The sequence below is a fragment of the Mus musculus genome, chromosome 16 (genome assembly GCF_000001635.26).
Source record: "Mus musculus strain C57BL/6J chromosome 16, GRCm38.p6 C57BL/6J".
Lineage (NCBI taxonomy): Eukaryota > Metazoa > Chordata > Mammalia > Rodentia > Muridae > Mus > Mus musculus.
This window is the reverse complement of record NC_000082.6, coordinates 33112788-33130107: the sequence shown is the minus strand read 5'-3', so window position 1 is coordinate 33130107 and position 17320 is coordinate 33112788. Positions and strand designations below refer to the sequence as shown.

The window sequence follows — 17320 nt, the reverse complement described above, 5'->3', positions numbered from 1 at the left end:
TCTGGATCCTTTGATTTGAATATGCAATTGCATAAAGCTGTTGAGTTTTTTTAAATCCTTTTATTTATTGTTTAAGGATTTATTTATTTTACATTATGTATGTGAGTACACTGTAGCTGTAGATGGTTGTGAGCCATCATGTGGTTGCTGGGACTTGAATTCAGGACCCACTCTCTCTGGTCAGCCCCACTTACTCTGGCTCAAAGATTTTTAGTTATTATCATATCTAAGTACACTGTAGCATCTTCAGACACACCAGAAGAGGGCATCAGATCTCCTTACGGATGGCTGTGAGACACCATGTGGTTGCTGGGATTTGAACTCAGGACCTTCAGAAGAGCAATCTGTGCTCTTAACCACTGAGCCATCTCTCCAGCCCTCGCTGCTGAGCTTCTAATGTCTGTTGAAACTGAAAACAATGTGGGTTGGTGGCACTGAGTGCGGATATATAGATTGAACCTAAGTTATGAAATATAATCTCATGATATAAAGGCAGAAAATGAGAGATGGCTCAGCTGTTAACTGAGCTTCTTGCTCTTTCTGAGGACCAGAGTTTGGTTACAACTCCGGTCAGGTGGAGCTTCGCCTTTGCAGGATCCAATCTTCTTCTGATCTGCAAGGGTACCATAAACATGTGTATATACCCATAAATAAGCAGTAAAATATAGAGGCAGGAAGCATTTCTACATATATAAAATGAAAAGGGCATTAGCTATCTGGAGAAGACCAAACTTCCTATTTAATGTTTTTAATTTTTTAATTTATTGTGGGGAGGGGGACATGCTATAACATATATGTGGAGGACAGATAACATTCAGGAGTTGGTTCTCCACTCTCACCACCGTATGGTCTTGGGAACTGAACGCAGGATGTCAGGATGGGCAGCAAACCACTGAATCATCTTGCTGGCCCCAGATCACATATTTAAAATACTTGATTTACTCTGCAATGTCTCCCTTTCAGAGACAGGGTGTTACTTTGTTCCCCAGGACTGCCCTGAACTTGAGCCCCTCAAGCACTGAGCTTACAGGATGAGTCACACCTGGCTAAATACTTGTGTACGGTATCCATGAGTGAGTGTGTTCCCATCTGCACACACACATTTGCAGGCCAGAGGTAGATCTCAAGTGTGTGTGTGCGCGCGCGTCTAATAAACCTGCCCCATGGGAGTGCAGGTGGCCCCAGACACCAGAAGGGGCTTTTGATTCTCTGGAACTGGATTGTACCCCCCTACCCCCCCCCTCCCCGCCCCAACTGAGGTGCTGGGTACTGAACCTGGTCCTCTCCAAGGGCAGCAGGCGCTCTTATTTTCTGACTGAACCTGAAGCTCCCCAGTGAGCTAGAGCAGCTGGCTGCCCGCCCTCGAGATCCTCCTGCCGCTGCCTTCCCAACACTGGGGCTACAGGTCTGGGGTGCCACGCCTGACCTTTTACATAGTGCTAGGGTCCACACGCAGGTCCTCCTGCTTGTGTGGTGAGTGTGTGGTGAGTGCTGTATGGGATGAGCCATCTACCAGGTTCCTTATTCTGAAAAACTTAAACCTGAAACTGTAAGAGCTGACTTAAACTCCTTCATTAAAAACCAGCGAACAAACAAATCCCTGGGTTGGGCATGGAGGTGCATGTCTATAATCCCAGCATTGAGAGGTGGAGACAAGAGGATCAGGAGTTCAAGGCCAAATTCGGCTACAGGAGACCCTGTCAAGACAAAGCAAAATTCATGAGAAAGGCTGGGGAAAAAAGAATAAATGTGTAAAAGGGTTCCCTAAGGCAGCTATTCTATACCAAAAGGAGGTATAGACAAGATACCGCATGAGCCTTATTGTTCGCATGCCGAGCAAGTGCTACTAGCTCATAGATACTTGTACTCATTGTTTGTAGTTGCAGGTACCTATATGAAACAGTTAACGTTTTAAAAAGAATCTAAAGATTATAAAGGAATTCCCCAAAAGATCTCTGCTCAATAACTATAATCTGATCAGTTGCACAACGTGCTTGGCTCTATGTCACAGCAGAAAGGCTCCAAGAGCACACTGGGAAGGCAGGTCCATGGGGGTCGGGGGTGGGGAGGATGCTCGCCCATACTCACATATGGGTTAGCAGGCTGTCACTCTCCACAGATGTGGCCACGATGTGGCCTGTAATACCTGCAATAGGCTGGTCACAGAGCAAGGCTGCAGCTGGATCACACTGTTCTGGGGATCCGTCTGGTTTGCTTTGTTCCCCTCACCTCAAGGGTTACGCACGACCTGTATCCATTCTGGATGTAGGACAATTTTTTTCACACGTAAGTAAAACTGTTTTATTTCCCAGTAATAACCTCCTCACCTTTCCCCAGTAGAGTTCATGACTGTCTTTGTTTCTTACCCAGGCTTTATAAAGTTACTGGTTTTAGGTAAAGACAAGCTACAAGTTAGTTTCCATTTTTTATTAAAGTTGTGTTTTTAGAAGGAATACATTACACTTAAAGTTCACCACCATAAATAAAGAACAATTTTAAAATCTATTTTACTTAATGTAAACATAAAAGCATTCCCTCCCATGTCCCAACATAATTTAAAAAGGGAAAAAAATCTTTCCAGTTCAGCGCTGCCCTCAGAAGGAGCAACCTGGATTGAACACAGCACGCCAGTCCTCCTGGGCTGGAGGCAAAAGGCCATGCCAGGGAGAACTAGTGCTCACCATGAAGCCAGCCAGCTGTGAGGCTGTGAGGATGTCCACCTCACGCTGGGACAACTCAGCTGTCTTCAGAGACTGGCTCTCCTCTGTTCACCCAGCTTCTAGGTACATAGCTGGCCAGGCATAGAACACTGTGCAGGCTGGAGACTCCGGGACGCTGAGCAGGGCCAGCTGCAACTTAGGCCTTGCCAAGTGTTAGTCACAGGGCTTTACAGCGTAAAATTTCAGACCACCACCTAGCTGCTTTATACATGGCCACAAATGGTACGTCCCCCCCCTTATTTGGCAGGGTAGGGTAGGATTGAGTCTCATATTCTCTCTCTCTCTCTCTCTCTCTCTCTCTCTCTCTCTCTCTCTCTCTCTCTCTCTCTTTCTCGTGCGTGCGCCCAGGCTGGTCTTAAATCATAATCCTACTGCCTCCATCTCCCAAGTGCTGGGACTACAGGCATGACTACCATGCCTGGCTGAATCTATAAATCCAATATGAAAGAGGATGCTGATAACATTTCGTGAGAAATACTCTGATACACTTACTTATGCATCTTCCTAAAACTATTTACAACCCATACAATTATGATATATCTTTAAATTTCAATAAACTCTAAGCCAACTTAGGCTAAAAACTAATGCTAGGCATAATTTAGAACATTTTTAGAATCCCCATTTGGTCTTAAAAATATAAGAATCCTATAGGAAAAAAGTAAGTATTCCGGGAAGGACGTTCTGCAGTAGAGAATCGGAGGGGTCGACACAGACCACCAAAGGCTGCCCCGCCCCCTCCTGACCCTGCTCAGGGCTCCTCACATGGCTTTGCTTCCTTCCTGTAAATTCTGCAAAAACCTGAGACAATTCACTTGCTATGTTTGACACCTAGGGCCTTAAAACACTTACAATGACGGGTTTGAACTGAACACCGAGGTAGTCAGTTTTTATAAACACTTGGCTTTTCTGATTCAGGAAGAGACTCCAGTCTACTGTCCCCTGACCAGCTGTCCCCGCCTCTCTTTCCTGTCCCACCTCACTCCTATCATGGAGCACCCTGCTTGGTTCTTTCCACGGGCCACTGGTTTTACCCTTGTGACGTGGAAGGGTTAATCTGCGCCAGCACGAAGGCTGTTTCAAATCCCTCAGTTCACAGCGGAACCCTACAGCTGATTCTGCACTGAAATCTCGACTGCAGAAACCATGTCTTGGTTGCTATATTTGAAGTGACGACAATGAGCCTCTAACACTGTCCTACGGGCTGAGTGACCGTCCAAGCCTTGCTAAGTATGCCATGTGGGATCAATGCTAAGCGACAGTGACCTCGCTCTGGCCTCACTGAAGAGGATGAGACAAAAGAGCCTAGCTAGTAACGCTCTGGAGTTCAGTGTCTCTTGACACTGACTGCATGAAGTTTCATGTTTGTGCAGAGCAAACACTGGGACACCACAGTCCAAGCTTAATAAATAAATATATATATATATATATATATATGCATATATATACAAAAATGTCATCTGTAACATTTTCTTCAGAAAGTCATTAGTGCAAATACAATATTAATTAAAAAATAAAGCAAAAATATATCTCAAGTATAAAAAGCACCATGCTTGGAAACACTACTACCTAAACGGCATTACTGCACAACAGTCCAAATGCCGTCAGACCTATCACAGACTCTCAATATACTCCACTGTTATTTTTGGTGAAATTCTTTATACATTTTGTAGGATAATTCATAACCATCATAGGTATGAAGGTTTAATGTGTACTTCTTTTTTCTTTTTAGACAGGTTCCTCTCACTATGTGACCCTGGCTGGTCTGGAACTTGTTTTGTAGACCAGGTTGGTCTTAGACTCAGATATCCACTATCCTGTCTTCCAGATGCTAGGATTAAAGGTGTGTGCCACCATGCCCAGCATATTGTATATTTCTTTAAATACATACTTACTTCTCTCTGACTTTGTACAACTTAAAGAAGGCAGAATGCCGGGCAAAGCACGGTGTCCTGCTCTGCAGATGATGGCCTTTTTAGCTGCAGTTGCCTGAGTTTAAGAGCCTCAGCTTTGCACAGTGATGAATACCTCTAACTTATACTGCATGCAGGTACATATCTCAAATTTCTGCCTTTAAAAAGAAAGTGAGCTTTCCTTATTCTGAGACTGAAGCCCCGCTGCGGTGCCACAGCTGGTTAGGGTCAGTGCTTATAACACAGTGCTCTGCTCCCTCCCACAACTCCTTCTCCTGCCACTCGCCAGTGTTTCATGTGCCAATCCTGGCTTCGACGTGAATGTCCCTATGTAGCTGAGGACGCCCTTGAACTCATGATCCTTCTGCTCTCCTTCCCAAACGTTGGGATTACGGGCCGCCATGTTCCACTGTACTTGAACACGCAGTAACTATCTGCTGAATGGAACAGAGGAAAGAACAGTGTGTCTAAATGTCATGTTTCATTTTCAACTGTTCTATATTTACGTGTGCGTGTGTGCATGTGTGCAGGTCAGAGGACAGCTTTCGGGAGTCAGTCCCCTTCTGCTCCCATATGGTCTCCAGTTATCAAAGTCAGGCCTTTGGGCTTGGTGGCAAGTGCCTTTACCTAATGAGCCATCTCGCTGGTCCACAGGCTGTTTATAACACTACAATAATTGATTATCTTCAGGGAAAAATCCAGGATATCGCTTTTCGTTAAAGAGTGTCAGTGTTAAGGTACTAGAGGGTTGGTAAGCTCTGGTGCAGGAGGATTACTTCACAGAATCCGTGTGGTACAGGAAGTGTCAGACACGGGAGGAAACAGACATGCAAACAGAGGTAATATACAAGCGCTGTAACGGAGTCCAGATGGGCCGGTGGGCAGGCTGGACCCCAAACCTATACTTTGCTGCTAGGAAACAATTCAGATGATCTTGTCTTAACTTGAGTTTTTTTCTTCTTGTCTGTGAAATAACTTTGTGATTTAGCAGGAATTCTCTAACAGCCCAGTCCTCTTGGAAGTGATGACATGCCTGCCCACATCTAAACCTTTAAACTTTACATAGGCCAGAAAGGATCAGTTGGGCTTTGATGGATTCCCGGGTTTTGTAAATATTACCTGAAGCACAATCGCGCGCCCTTCTGTTCGCACGACTTCAACCCCCTGACCATACTTCATGCTCTCCCACGGTTTTCCAAGTTGCTATGAAATTAATGAGGAAAGCAAGTGGACACTCAGCTCACATGGAGAAGGCTGATCAGGCACAGAGGGCTAACGACATACTGACAACAGCTTGGCAAGCCGCCAGGAAAGGCAAACACAGTCAAGTCAACCGCTTTAGTGGCACGGAAGGAGGGATGATTTGAGAGTGTCGTAACCAGACGTTCATTTAAAACAGGTGCAGTGGGGGCGGGAAGTCTGAGATCCTGAGGACCAGTTTCGTACTGTGGAGGATGGGATCTTCAACTCAAACTCTGGACTGGGCTGTCAGCAGCTCTCTGAGTGACCTTGATGCTCACGGACGGGAGATGAATGCAAAAGCTGAGGTATGTGATCGAGGCAAATCCCACCATCCACCGGGCATTAAAGGAGACCTGCCAGGAGATTGCAGGCCCATGAACTATGGAACCTTGGGGTAGTTCCTCTCCACGCTCCAGGTGGCTGTGTGGCTGGTAAGGAGTGACTGCCGTGGAGCAGTCACACTGGGTGGTCCACTCTTCACAGTCCTACTGTGGACAGCACTTCCAAGCCAGAGTGAAGAATGGCACCCCTGTGGGCTGTTGCTCACCCAGGTCCTGTGCTTCGTTCATGGGAACATGACAAAACCGTCGTCTTGAGACTTCACTTTCCACTCCTAGTGCCACACACACAGAAGGAACCCCGCCAGCAGAGGAAACAGATTGCCGAGGAGGAGCCAAAGTGTGACCACCAGGCTAGAAGAGCAGGAACAGAGATCTAGGGCAGAAAACAACACAACAGGCACGGGTTTGCGATTAGACCATCTGGATTAAACACTGAGGGGAGAGCAAAGGTGAGAGGGGATGGAGGCACGGGGCAACTCCTCAGCTTCAGAAGGAGTTGAGGTTTGGGGCTAGCTACATGAGACTGTCTCAAAAAACAAAAGAGGGGGGGGGACACATGCACACACAGAGACAGACACACACATACCATAGAGGGTCACATGCGCACACAGATATGTGCACTCACAGAGAAAAGGAATGAGCATATGCGAGTTCTTGGCACATATCTCAATAGGTGGTCAGTTAAAGCTCTTGTGTGTCACAGACAGACACACATATATCAACAAATGCAAGGAGTCAAGGCATTTCCACTTTTTTTTTGGGGGGGGGGTCAAGACAGGGTTTCTCTGCATAGCCCTAGCTCTCCTGGAACTCACTATGTAGACCAGGCTGGTCTCAAACTCAAGAAATCCGCCTGCCTCTGCCTCCCAAGTGCTGGGATTAAAGGTGTGCGCCACCACGACTGGCTGCATTTCCATGCCTAAGCTCTCCCTGTCTTTGTTATGGACTGTACCAGTCTCAAGATCATGCTAGTGCAGGTTGGGGGCAACTAGGAGGCTACAGTGCTGTGCATATACTCCCGCACAGAAACGGCAGCATGGCCAGTCTCAGAGAAGCCACTGATGTATGAGGAGATGCTGTGCCCAGTATAGTTGGCTTGGCTGACTAGGGGCAGTGAAGGAATGACAAGAACCCACCCACTAAAGAAAGAGCAGTCGCAGCAGATGGACACTGAAAAGCTGGGGTCAAGTGGCCTGTGCACTCTCAGATGGAGTCAACCCAACTACAGATGCAACTGGAACTCAGAGTGTTCATTATGGTGAGCCCGGGGCTGGGGTTACTTAGTATGGGTAGGAAGTCGGCGAGCTGTCACAGGCTGTAAACGTGCTGTAAACATGCGGGAGGAGGAGGCTGCAGTTGCTATTCATACACATCTTTCCCACTTGGACCCTGGAGGAAGGCTCTGCTATCTCCTGAGTGTCACCTATGAAGGCTCTGCCACTCCTAGAGTGGCACTGGGGTCCTGCACACGGCTGTACTCATGACAACAGTACCCATTCACTCACTTAGGGTTTCCTCTGCTCCCTACCAAGAGGGAGCAGGAGAGAGAGAGAGAGAGAGAGAGAGAGAGAGAGAGAGAGAGAGAGAGAGAGAGAGAGAGAATATGAATATGAATGAATGTGTGTGTAAGTGTGTAAGGGCCACCTGACTTAGGTACAGGGGGCTGAGTTGTTTGTGACCACTGCTGCCCAACCTCCTCTCAATAGATCCTGCCTATGCCAAACTCCTAGGGTAGAAACATCAGTTCACAGCCTCGACTCTACCTGGCTTCCTCCTGATTCCTCCATATTCTGCTTCTGTACAAAGATTCTTATCCTTGAACCCAAGGAGACGATTTTCCCTTTATCACAACTCCAACTGCTAAAGGTCTGAACACTGCCGCCCTCCCACATATTGCTTTAACAATGAGATGGTGAGGGCTGGAGAGATGGCTCAGCGGTTAAGAGCACTGACTGCTCTTCCAGTGGTCCTTAGTTCAATTCCCACCAATCACATGGTGGCTCACAACCCTCTGTAATGGAATCTGACTCCCTCTTCTGGTGTGTCTGAAGACAGCTACAGTGCACTTATATACATAAAATAAATAATTCTTTAAAAAAACAAACAATGAGATGGTGATCGTCACTACAGTTAAATCTGGGGCTGGGTGTAAGGATGGGTACCCTCTATTTAGTGTGGCTGTTTCTATTCTCAAGTTAATTTGGGTCACTATTATGTTAATTGGGTAAGACACTCAGGGACCCTGTCCTCACATGGTTCTGATTGGTAAATACAGCCAATGGTCAGGAAGGGCAGGCAGTGTGGGACTTTGCATATTCCCAGGCTAGGACAGAGAGGAGAAGGACAGCCACCATGCAGAGTCGGGACAGGAGAGCCGCCATGCCTGAGGAGAGTGGAGGACAGGGAGGCAGAGCCAACGTGGGAAGGATCTGAGAGTCTGGCCCAGCTGGGCATCACTTTGGGTCCAGAGCAGCAGCCACAATAGAACTTAGGATTTAATAAGTAATAACTTGAAATTATCAGTAGAGGTGGGGTGGGGTGGGGCGGGGCAGGGTGGTGGATTAAACACATGGACTTGGGAAGTGGCCTAGCCACTGAGCTGACTAAGACATATCACATTATAAAGGCTGTGTATGTGTCTTTCATTCGGGAACCCAGAACACTGGTGCAGGTAGCAAGGAACATGTCATCAATGGGATTTATCTTAATTCTACACCAGTACCCTTCTAATTTGAGCCAAAGTGATCCAACAAAATTAATCCTTCCTACGAGCTTCATATTAAACCATTACATTTAGTATAAATTCCATCAAAGGACCTGTGATTGTATATACTCTGCACTGGGAGTGGCACTATTAGAAGGCGTGGCCCTGTTGGAGCAGGTATGTCACTGTGGGCTTGGGCTTTAAGACCCTCATCCTAGCTGCCTGGAAGCCAGTATTCTGCTAGCAGCTTTCAGATGAAGATGTAGAACCCTCCTGCACTATGCCTGCCTGGATGGGGCCATGTTCCCACCTTGATGACAGTGGACTGAACCTCTGAACCTATAAATTAAATGCTGTCCTCGTAAGAGTTGCCTTGGTCATGGTGACTGTTTACAGCAGTAAAAACCCAAACTAAGACAGAAGTTGGTACCAGCGACTGGGGTACTGCTGTGATAGGCCTGACCATGCTTTTGTTTGGAAGAATGTGGATTCTGGGACTATGGATTTGGAAAGCAGTGGAATGCTTTAACTGGGGCTTAATGGGCCATACTAGTAGGAACACGGAAGACTTTGTTGCTGAGAGTGATTTTAACTGTGCAGATCTGGCCCAAGAGGTTTCAGAAGAGAAGAATTTCAATATGTGGCCTAGAGACTGTTTTTGTCGTATTTTGGTGAAGAATGTGGTTGCTTTTGCCCTTGTCTGAAGAGTCTACCTGAGGCTAAGTTAAAGAGATTTATATTAATTGCACTGAAAAAGGAATTCTCAAAAAAGCCCACCAGAGACTTTGTTCTCTGGTTAAGTCTCATGAAGAGTTTTTTGGACAAGCATAGCAAGCTGAGAAAGGAAAAATACAAGATGTCTGGTTCGAGTAATAATAAAGCGACACCAGGAAATAAAATGGAGTTGAAGCCTATATTCAAGGACATAAGAGATCAAGGGAGCCAGGCATAGTGGCGCACGCCTGTAATCCCAGCACTCAGGAGGCAGAGGCAGGCGGATTTCTGAGTTCGAAGCCAGCCTGGTCTACAAAGTGAGCTCCAGGACAGCCAGGGCTACACAGAGAAACCCTGTCTCGAAAAACCAAAAAAAAAAAAGGGGGGGGGGGACCAAGGGAGTGGTGATTGCAGGGCAAGAGCCTACCCAGCTAAACTTACTGTTTGTGTTTGCAGTTGAACAAAGGGATAGTTTGGACTTTTAATCTGGAATGAACTACAGTTCAGAAATAGCATGCTGGGGATCCTCGATCATGAGGCTGGGCAACACAGGATTTTGATCTGGATCTCGAGGAACAGTGGCCATGAAAAACTTTGGTAGGACACACCTTTAATCCCAGGAGACTGAGCCACGTAGATCTCTAAGTTTAAGGCCAGCCTGGAATGGAGCAGGTTCTAGGTGAAGAAATGGTGTCTGTTCACAGTAGTAACCCTAACTGAGACAGGACCTAAGACTGTCAGGCCATTTGACATAATCCATTGTGTTGTTACGAGTGTAACTGCAAACAAGCTGAGTGGAGCTGTGTAGATAGTTTCTGCACAGCAGCTTGAAGCTGCCACTTTAGGGTCTTTGCAGCTAAGATGGCTCCCAGCTACCGCCCGGGAAGCAGTCTCCTCTGGACTCTGATCCTGTGTCCCTTTCCCTTCTGTGATTCTGTCTCGGGCGTCCCCACTGCGACAAGTCCTTGGAATCCTTCTAGGGAGCTAACAAATGAAGATTGATCTGAAGACCCCTACACATGTACAAACCTTCTGCATTCACCATCTGAGTCAGGCTTGCTGACAGGTGCGTAAGCAAGCATTTGAGATGCTGACGTGAGGTTATCACTGTGAGTTCCAGACCAGCCTGTGTTACATAGGCTGACTCTATCTCAAAAGGCCCAGATAAAACCAAACCTTGCTCTCTACTTAAAGGACCCGGGCTTTGGGAAAGACAGGAAGTTAACTTTAGAGTGTATAAACTTTCACCTGTAAGCTGTATAAAGCTGTCTACTCTTTGTTTGTTTCTTTGTTTGAGACAGACCATGTGTCCTAGTTAGAGTTTCCATTGCTGTGAAGAGATACCATGACCAAAGGACAACATTTAATTGGGGCTGGTTCTGAAACTCAAACCATTATCATCATTGCTGGCAGGCATGGTGCTGGAAGAGCTGAGAGTTCTACATCTTGTTCCAAAGACAACAGAAGACTAACTTCCAGGCAACCAGGAAGAGGGTCTCAAAGCCCCCCCCCCATCCAGTGACACACTTCCTCAAACAAGGCCACACCTCCTAATAGTGCCACTCCCTAGGCCAAGCTTATACAAACCACAACACCTTGGAAGCCACTCTCATTTAACTGTCAGTAAAAAAATACGAACATTTGGGGAGAACTGCATAAAATGCTTACTGTTAATATTATGAAACGCTAAGTGTCCTGCGCTAAGGATTCATGAGTTCTGCTATTGATGCTCAGTGCGGACACCTTCACTGAGGCCTTCTGAAGCCAGTCCTTTCCAACCTCCTCCTGGTTCTAAAGAATGCACTGGATGGAGTCACTAAGTCTCACGAGATGAGCAGAAGAATACAGTATCCCTAATCTGAAGACCTGAAATCCAAAATGTTCCTAAGTCCAAACCGTTCTGGGAACAGAGATGACCCCGATTGTGGAAAATTCCTTATCTGACTTGATCAAAACACAGGCACACCAAAACTACTGTAGCAATTACCATCAGGGCATGTGCATAAAGCATAAACAAACGGCAATATATTTTGTGTTTTTAGATTTAGGTCTCATGCCAAAGACAGCTTACGTGTATATACAAATGTTCCAAAATCATAAAACTTCTGAATTCCAAAACAATTCTCTTTCCAGATAGTTCAGTTGGGGGTAATCAGTCAGTCACCCTACAGTATTCTTGGTGAGAGCCTCTTCCTTACAAGCCAATGTCGTTCTCGTCTTGTATGTGAATTTGTGTCTTGTGTACTTTACTTGTTGGTACCATTCCTATTGCGTAGCTTGTGTGTGTGTTCATGTGTGCACATATCTTCAAATGTGTGTATGGGAGAAACTGGTGTTGAGAGTCTTCCTCTACTGTCCTCTACCATATACTTCCTAGACATGGTCTCTCAGGAACTTGAAGCTCACAGGCTGGCTGGCTGACCAGCAAGCCCCCAGGATCTTCCTGACCCCACTGCAAAGGGCTGAGATTATGGGCAAGCACCACTATGCCTAGATTTTCACCAAGGTCCTAGGGATTTGAACTCGGGCACTCGTGCTCCTGAAGGGAGTGTTCTATCCACTGACCAGTCTCCCAGGTCCTTGTTCAGTATCTCACCTGATTATGATAGAACTAAAATATAGTTTCTTTTTGTATTTGATAAGTAAAATTTTGTTCACTTTTAGTTTCAAAATGAGTAAATGTATATTTTAAGGTGTAGTTTGAAAATTAAATTAAATCTCTCCTGCCTCGAGGCAAACATCTACTCAAAATGCATAACATGCCACCCCATTTTTCATTAATATGTTTTGATATATTCAGTGACAAAGGTTCACCCATGCCAGTCATGGTGCTATTATAATTCTAACACTTGGGAGTCTGAAGAGGTTCATGGCCAAGGTCAAGGCTAACCTGGGCTACACTGTCATTTCTAGAAAGAGAAAAAAGATTCAGCAGTGGCGCACACATTAAGAGACTAAACAGAAGGGCATTGCGGCACATATGGGTAATCCCAGCACTTGGGAAGCTGAGGCAGGAAGACCTCTGTGAATCCAAGGACGCCTGGTTTATGTGAATACTAGGGAAGCCTTGGCTACGGAACCAAGGCCTGGATTGTTTACCGGCTTTAAGTTTATAATAACAGCAGGAAGCAGGATTTTCTTAGCCTCAAATCAGAGAAGGGAGTTTAGCCCAGCCCAGGGCCCTGCTAAAGGGCATTTCAATGTCCTGTGAGGGACAGCTCTCTCTTTACTTTCCCTCAGTCCGCCAATCGTGGCGCGTACTCACCCAGAGGAAGGGCTCGAGTCAGGTTGGCAGCTGGAGGGTCTGTTTCTGGTGGACACTGCTCACAGAAGTCCCAGCAGGAAGGGCACAGCAGGTTTCCATTGTGAATCCAGCCGTTCATCTGAATTCGGACTGGGAGCACCTGCCCGGCCCGGCTACACAGATAGGAAGTGTCTTGAACCCAAACCTTTAGACCTTGAGGAGAACAAGAAACCTTCAAATAGGGGAGAAAGGTTAAGTCAGTCAGAGTCTTGGCTGGATATTAAAGTTTACAAGAATGGCGATGGGGAAGAGATGAGCACTGAGAGTTGAGCTCAGATCCCACACACAATGCTGGCTCTCGGAGGTACCCAGGCTCACCCTGGGGCTCACTGACCAGCCAGCCTAGCTCCATCCAGCAAGACTAGCTGAAGCAAGCAAGCTTTGGGTTCAATGACCCTATCTCAAAAAAGAGGTGCAGCAGCTACTGAGGAGTAACACCGAAGTCACCCCTGGGCTTCACACACAGGCGCACACCCCCACATACACGTCTGCACAAATAGGAACACATAGGTGCCTATCACAAATGACTAAAACTGTTTCAAATCAAGCACAGTATGGGACGTGGGCATGCCTTAACTCACATATTATAAGTTGAGGTATTTAGTTTCTAAAAGAATTCCAATTGGTGGTAGTAGGTCTTTTCCTTTTTTCTCCCTCAAGATTTATTTCTGTGTCTCTGTGTGTATGTCTGCATGCCACATGTGTAGGGTTGCCTACAGGGGCCAGAGGGAGGTTTGGGGTCCTGTAGAATTGGAGTTACAGGCAGTTGTGAGCCACCTGACATGGGTGCTGGGCACGAAACTCAGGTCTGCTGGGAGAGTAGAAGGCACAGTTTGAGAGGAGCCACATCCTCTCAAACTGTGAGCTCGGATAAAACTCTACTGCATTAGGTTGCTTCTTATGAGGGATTCAGTCATGACGGCAAGCAAAGTAACTAACCTTTCTATGTTAAACTTCTATGCTGAGGACCAAGTCCAGGGCCTCACAGCCCTCTAAGACTGAGCTATTTCCCCTGTGCCCTGGAGTTACTCTTAACCAACCACTGCAGCTGTGCTGGGCTGAGGTCTACAATACAGGCGCTGTCCTCCAGCAGCTTCTAAGAAAAGAATATTTTATTAAATCTTTGAGAATTTCATACAGGGCACTGTGATCATATTCACCTCCTCACCCATCTCCTCTTGGATCCCCTATCTCTTCTAGTATCTCTAACTGAGGAATAAGAGTGGGATACAAATGTTTTAGTTGTGTCATTCGGGAGGTGGAGACATGAGGTCAGGAGTTCAAGACCAGCCTCAGCTACATGTCGAGTTTGAAGCTGCCTGGGCTGCATGAGATCCTGTAAAAATAAAGAAATGTAACCAACAAACTGTTTGTGATTGAGACATGAAAAATCGAGAAAATAAGCTTAGGATAAACATCAAAAAGTTTCATAGAAGAAGTGTAATTATGTCCTGGAGATAGGACAGGCTTTGGGTGACAATGAGGTAGACATTTATAATCTGGGAAAGAGAATGCACAAAGAAATGAGAAAAATGATGTAAGAGTGGTGTTCATAGGAACGAACATTCTTGGGTAAACTTTGTCTTTACTAATATGGACTTCTCAGAAGCAAGAGAGGACAGATTGGTCGATACACAAGTAGAAGCTGACTTAGTAGTCTCAAGTGAGGCTGGAGAGATGGCTCAGAGGTTACAAGCACTGACTGCTCTTCCAGAGGTCCTGAGTTCAATTCCCAGCAACGACATGGTAGCTCACAAGCACCTGTAATGGGATCTGATGCCCTCTTCTGGCGAGCAGGCATATATTCAGGCAGAACACTATATACATAATAACTCTTTAAAATAAATAAATAAATAAATAAATAAATAAATAAATAAATCTTAAAAAAAAATAGTCTCAAGTGAACTGAATCCGTGTCCAATAGAGGAAAACCTCATATATATACTGCAGATGACAAGGGAGGCCCAGGAATTGCTGGCACTGAGGACCAAGATGCAAGTTGGGATGCAAGTTACAAAGATTAATATTTAATTTATCAAGGGTTGGGTGACAGAAGCCATCTAAGAAAAGGCTATGGCAAGCAAGTGAGCTTCTAGGAGATGGCCCACTGATTTGCATAGCTGTGATAGGTGCACTCTAAAGATTTATTTATTTATTTATTTATTTATTTATTTATTTATTCATTCATCCCAGATTGCTTCTGGCTGCTGATATGCCTTTCCTGCCACTATTACACAGCCCAATGACTCCTGAGCATCAGACCACCTGATTGAGTAAATTTCCTGAAGATCAACATGAAGATAAACTTTCATGAATTAATGTTGTTTAGATGAATTGATGACTTCCTGATTTGATTCATACGATTTTGGGGAAAAAGTTTAAGAAGATGGTCTTAGTTGTTTTGTCAAAAAGATGTAATAAAGTCAGAATCAAGAATAGAATGTGCCCCTTCCTCATAGAATAGTAAATAAAGGCTGCATAATAAGGAACACAGTGAGCTTTCATAAAGTGTACTAAGAAGAGAAACAGACTTGGGACATATTTGTGATCAAGGAAAAACATTCATTCTAGGTCAGGTCAAAGACAAAGCCACAGGTGTGCAACTGTTGCCCTGAACTTATAATGAGCATATAGAATGAAACACTGTTTTGAACTTAATATCAGGACATCCTTCTGTAACTCCCTTTTGTAATACTTTATCTAAGAGGTAATTTTTGTCTAGAAGATATAAAATGCCAGAAAAAAAAAAGAAATAAAATATGGCTTTTGTATATGTCTGTCTGTCTATATGTACATACATACATACATACATGTATAGGTATATGTGTATATATGTAAGTATGCATGAACACTTGTGGAACTGATGAGACAGGTGGTCAGGCCCAGACAAAGTGTCTCTCTGTCTGTGTGTGTCTGTGTATCTGTGTGTATGCCTGACTTTCTTCTTTTCTTTTCTCTCTGGCTCATGAAGAATTAATGAACTCTGAGGCTCTCTCCTGACCAGTGAGGGGCCCCTGAGCCAGGGAGAAAGGAGCTCAAGTAAAGAAATTTCTTTTCTTACTCCCCTGCTGCTGTCAGCAGGAGTTAATTCCCAGAAGCCAGCTGCTTTTGGCCACAGACTACAAAGAGTTAAAGAAGATACAAATCGCAGAAAGAAACTGCCAAAGGCAAAGCAGCTTCGGCCATGGTTGCCAACTCCTTGCCCCCTTTCCCTGCCTCCTAGGTTTACTCTGAGATGCCTGGCTGGACGCCAGCAGTTGAGTCTATTTTGGGAGACTCAATTAATTAGTTAATTAATTGATTTCAAGGCAGAGTCTCACTATGCAGCCTTGGATGGCCTGTAACTTCCTATGTAGATCAGGCTGGTGTCAAACTCACAGCGATCTACCTGCCTTTGCCTAGTGAGTATTTCTGGAGAACTTTAACAACCTGTTTATAAAGGACCTTGGAGCTCTGAGTATACACATAAGACCTGTCTAACATTCAATTATTCTTCAACTATCGAATTGAGAATGAGGAGAAAATGACCAACTCCTAAAAAGGAAAGAAATGACACTGTGGGGGAAAGGAGAACCCAAGGAATTGACACCAACTCCCTAAGCAGGAGATCCCATAAAAAGAAGAGCAGAGGGTACCTAGGGTGTGGGCGTGACCACATGTACTACATGGCTCCTCAGTTACGGTTCATGGCCATGTAAACACTACATGCATGAGAGGAAGGAGAGCTCTCACGTCTGTCAGCGCGTGCGCCCTCCCAGAGGCATCGCTTTGGGTTCCTAGTTTCGCTGGTCCTGATGATGGTGTTTGTTTGATAGAGAAGTAGGACGTAGTATTATAGTTAGTGGTTTGTAATTTAAAAACCTACCACTCTCATAGCCAGGTGTGGTGACGCGTGCCTGTAATCTCAGACTGAAAGGCAGGGGGATTAGGAGGACAAGGTGACTGTTAGCTTCATAGCCAGCATGAGGCTGGCCTGGGCCTGTTTCTTAGGGCCATTTGGTTGGAATACCTTTCTCTATCCTATCACCGTAAGGCAGGGTCTCTTTTGTATAAGATACATTTCCTGAAGGCAGAAATAGATGGTTGCTCCTTTCAATCTAAACTAGTGTTCGTGTCTTTTGATTGGAAAATTGAAGCCATTAGTATTCAGAGTTAAAGTTACGTGTTGATTCTGTCCTTTTGTTGATGTGGCAATACGTGGTTCAATATATGTAAACCTAGAAATGGTATGTATTTCACAAAGGAACTCAAGTACAGATCACATGAACATCTAGAGAGGCACAGAAAATATTCCTTTGTGTTACAGTCCTGAAGAAACTTGGAATAGGAGGAACACCCGTCAGTATAGGAAAGGCTGTCCATGCTGATCCAGCGAGGGAAACCCA

General features: G+C 45.4%; 1 protein-coding gene and 1 long non-coding RNA gene across 8 annotated transcripts in view; one reads left to right on the top strand and one right to left on the bottom strand.

Annotated features, from left to right (window-relative positions):
- Positions 1-2412: 2412 nt before the first annotated feature.
- The window catches only part of Lmln (leishmanolysin-like (metallopeptidase M8 family)), a 65826-nt gene continuing 50918 nt past the window's right edge, over positions 2413-17320 (bottom strand). Inside the window, exons 16-18 of one of the 6 annotated variants that reach the window (XR_384560.3) lie at positions 12897-13107; positions 5258-6586; positions 2413-5067 (exon numbers count right to left, since the gene is read on the bottom strand). Coding sequence is in view for 2 of the 6 variants with exons in the window: in XM_030249110.1 (XP_030104970.1) it covers positions 6486-6586; positions 12897-13107 (312 nt within the window). In the remaining 4 variants the exon portion in view is untranslated. Of the gene's footprint in view, positions 6587-12896; positions 13108-17320 lie in introns of all 6 variants that reach the window. The other 5 variants (XR_384561.3, XR_384563.3, XR_384562.3 and 2 more) reach the window with 5 other exon arrangements.
- Gm38540 lies at positions 6085-15706 on the top strand. 2 transcript variants are annotated; one of them, XR_876033.2, is made up of 3 exons: positions 6085-6177; positions 6490-6662; positions 7240-7776. It is a non-coding gene; the product is annotated as a predicted gene, 38540 (long non-coding RNA). The 2 variants fall into 2 exon arrangements; XR_003951909.1 differs by lacking the exon at positions 6085-6177 and adding an exon at positions 15129-15706 and having other exon boundaries at positions 6572-6662; positions 7240-7471.